Source organism: Oncorhynchus gorbuscha, linkage group LG24 (genome assembly GCF_021184085.1).
Source record: "Oncorhynchus gorbuscha isolate QuinsamMale2020 ecotype Even-year linkage group LG24, OgorEven_v1.0, whole genome shotgun sequence".
In the NCBI taxonomy this organism is placed as follows: Eukaryota; Metazoa; Chordata; class Actinopteri; order Salmoniformes; family Salmonidae; genus Oncorhynchus; species Oncorhynchus gorbuscha.
In genome coordinates this window covers 2,189,110-2,191,495 of record NC_060196.1, presented here as the reverse complement: position 1 = coordinate 2,191,495, position 2,386 = coordinate 2,189,110, and the positions used below count along the sequence as shown (strand labels likewise).

At 41.0% G+C, this 2,386-nt stretch overlaps 1 protein-coding gene across 1 annotated transcript; it reads left to right on the top strand.

The window, feature by feature from the left end:
* The first annotated feature begins 357 nt into the window (after nt 1-357).
* On the top strand, nt 358-1,666 carry LOC124012994 (matrin-3-like). Its single transcript, XM_046327098.1, has 3 exons — nt 358-590; nt 859-980; nt 1,338-1,666. Exons 1-3 carry the CDS (start codon nt 524-526, stop codon nt 1,371-1,373), a joined length of 225 nt encoding a protein of 74 aa, XP_046183054.1. The 5' UTR covers nt 358-523; the 3' UTR covers nt 1,374-1,666.
* Nucleotides 1,667-2,386: the final 720 nt, after the last annotated feature.

Sequence of the window (2,386 nt, the reverse complement as noted above, 5' to 3'; positions counted from 1 at the left end):
CGTACCTAACCGTGGGTTTGGTGAACCGTTACAGCCCTAGTATGTAGATCAATGGTAGCTATGGTAACCACTATACGGCTAGATGTTAAAATGTGTTAGAGGTGAACTCAGCCAAATCAATGGTGGTAGCAAGCTCATGTTAACCTGGTTACCAGTCTGTCTTGTGTTATGCCACTCCTCATCATTGCAAACATGGCAGGATGGTACGAAAAGCTGGGTTCTTTGAGAAGTTGTAGAAAAAAATATGGTTGGTTGACAGCCTGAAACCACGTTAGTTGGATTGTTTTTAAGGTGTATGATTTTTATTTTTGTGATTCGTGCTTTAAAGACTGTCATTTTAATTTTTTTTCCTTCCTTGTAAGAACATTTTGGTGACTTGTCAGGTCTAGGAAAACTCAAACAGAACAGTTAAGGTCTCAGTGATGACCCTGCTCCTTCCTCCATCTTCTCTTTCATCTCAGTGGAGTCGAAGCGAAGGAGGACATCTCAGGAGGAGAGAGAGGAGGAGACGGCGAGGAGGAAGATGAAGATGGACCCCCTCTTTTATAAAGACTACAGCATCCCTCCCTTCAATCCTGACAGCCCTGTCGGTAAGACTCGAATGATGCTGCGTTTGACAATGAACTAGATGTTGAAATTGATTAGGTGGCTCTGATACATTTGTCAAGTGTGTGTGTGTGTGTGTGTGTGTGTGTGTGTGTGTGTGTGTGTGTGTGTGTGTGTGTGTGTGTGTGTGTGTGTGTGTGTGTGTGTGTGTGTGTGTGTGTGTGTGTGTTTTACATCGGTCTCATAGTATAATCACATGTCGTTTGTATATGTTAAAATAGGTTTTTTTCTGGTCTGTTTGATCACTATCAGGCATGGAGTTTCTGGTCCCCAAGTCAGGCTTCTTCTGCAAGGTGTGTTCTAAGTTCTATAGCGGAACTGGCGAGGCTGAGAAGAACCACTGCAAGACCCTCAAACACCATCAGAACCTGGAGGTGAGAACCCAAAACAACCAATCAGCAACAACACTGACAAATCAACAACCAATCAGAAATAACATTTTGACAATCAGGGAAGGGGTCAATTCCATTGAGTAAATTCCTATGGCAAAACTCATTTGGAATTCCAGTTTGCTTCCTGAATTGAAACTGTTTTATTGCTTTTCTTGTCCAGGTGTTACGTGTTTGATAATGAATACATTGATAGGAGATGAAGGAATGTGTCCGGTCATGGAAACCATCAGTTTAAGTTTGTCAGTAGTGACGGTCTCTCATGGAACCCATATGTTCCACATAGAATCAACATTATCTAGTAAGATACTCACTCATGATTTTCTTTTTATTCTTCTACAGAAATCCCTGGAGAAGTGGAGAGTGAAGAAAGACTGACTCCATGATGAGCTGAAGAGTTAAATATTGACTGTCTGTGTCCCAACCACGGACTGATTCATTCCTGTCTTAACTCTTTTCCCACTTCCTTGTTTTTGTTTTTCTTCCCCATGGGTCCAATCTCACTCACTCACTCACTCACACTCACTCACTCACTCACTCACTCACTCACTCATTTATAACTTTTTTGTTTTTTTGTTAGTTATTTTCCCATGATATAGAAGAGAAGTGACTCAATAGGGAGAAATTAAAGTAGAAACCAGTGTACAATGAAAATAAAGTGTTTTATTCAATCGCTTTGTCTTTGTTTTGAAATTGAAACCATCCTTTTGAAGACATGTTTACCAGAGTCACCTTTTACCCTTATTCAATACAACTTTATTCATCCCCACCAGGGCAATTCTGTCTATATACTTATGCATTATCCTGATTTGAATACTGTTAATGCAGCAGTGTGGTGTCCATGCACACAAAGGGAAATGTACTGATTTCCATGTTCAACTCATGCATGGACCATTAGCTTCCCCCAGCCATAGCACAGCTAGCCACTGTGCTAAAACGGCTAACCTCATGTTACCATGGAAATATATTAGACTTGGCTTTAGTTAAGGTATCGTGCTCTTTTATATACTGTAGCTATTTCAAATCCATACATTCCAATGACTCACTACTTCACTGCAACAGTTGATTTCTGTAAAAGATAATTCTGTCAACATAAATAAATTAAAACAAAACATGTTTTTTATTGTTTCTGGTCACTGACAACGATGAGACAGCTGATAGGGAGGAGATTGGAGAACTGGCAGTGTGGTGCCAGGACAACAACCTCTCAATGTGAGCAAGACAAAGGAGCTGATAGTGGACCATAAGAAAAGGAGGGACGAACAGTCACCCATTAACATCGACGGGTCTGAAGTGGAGCGGGTCGAGAGTTTCAAATTCCTTGGTGTCCACGTCACCAACAAACTAACATGGTCCAAACACACCATGACAGTTGTGAAGAGGACAGGACA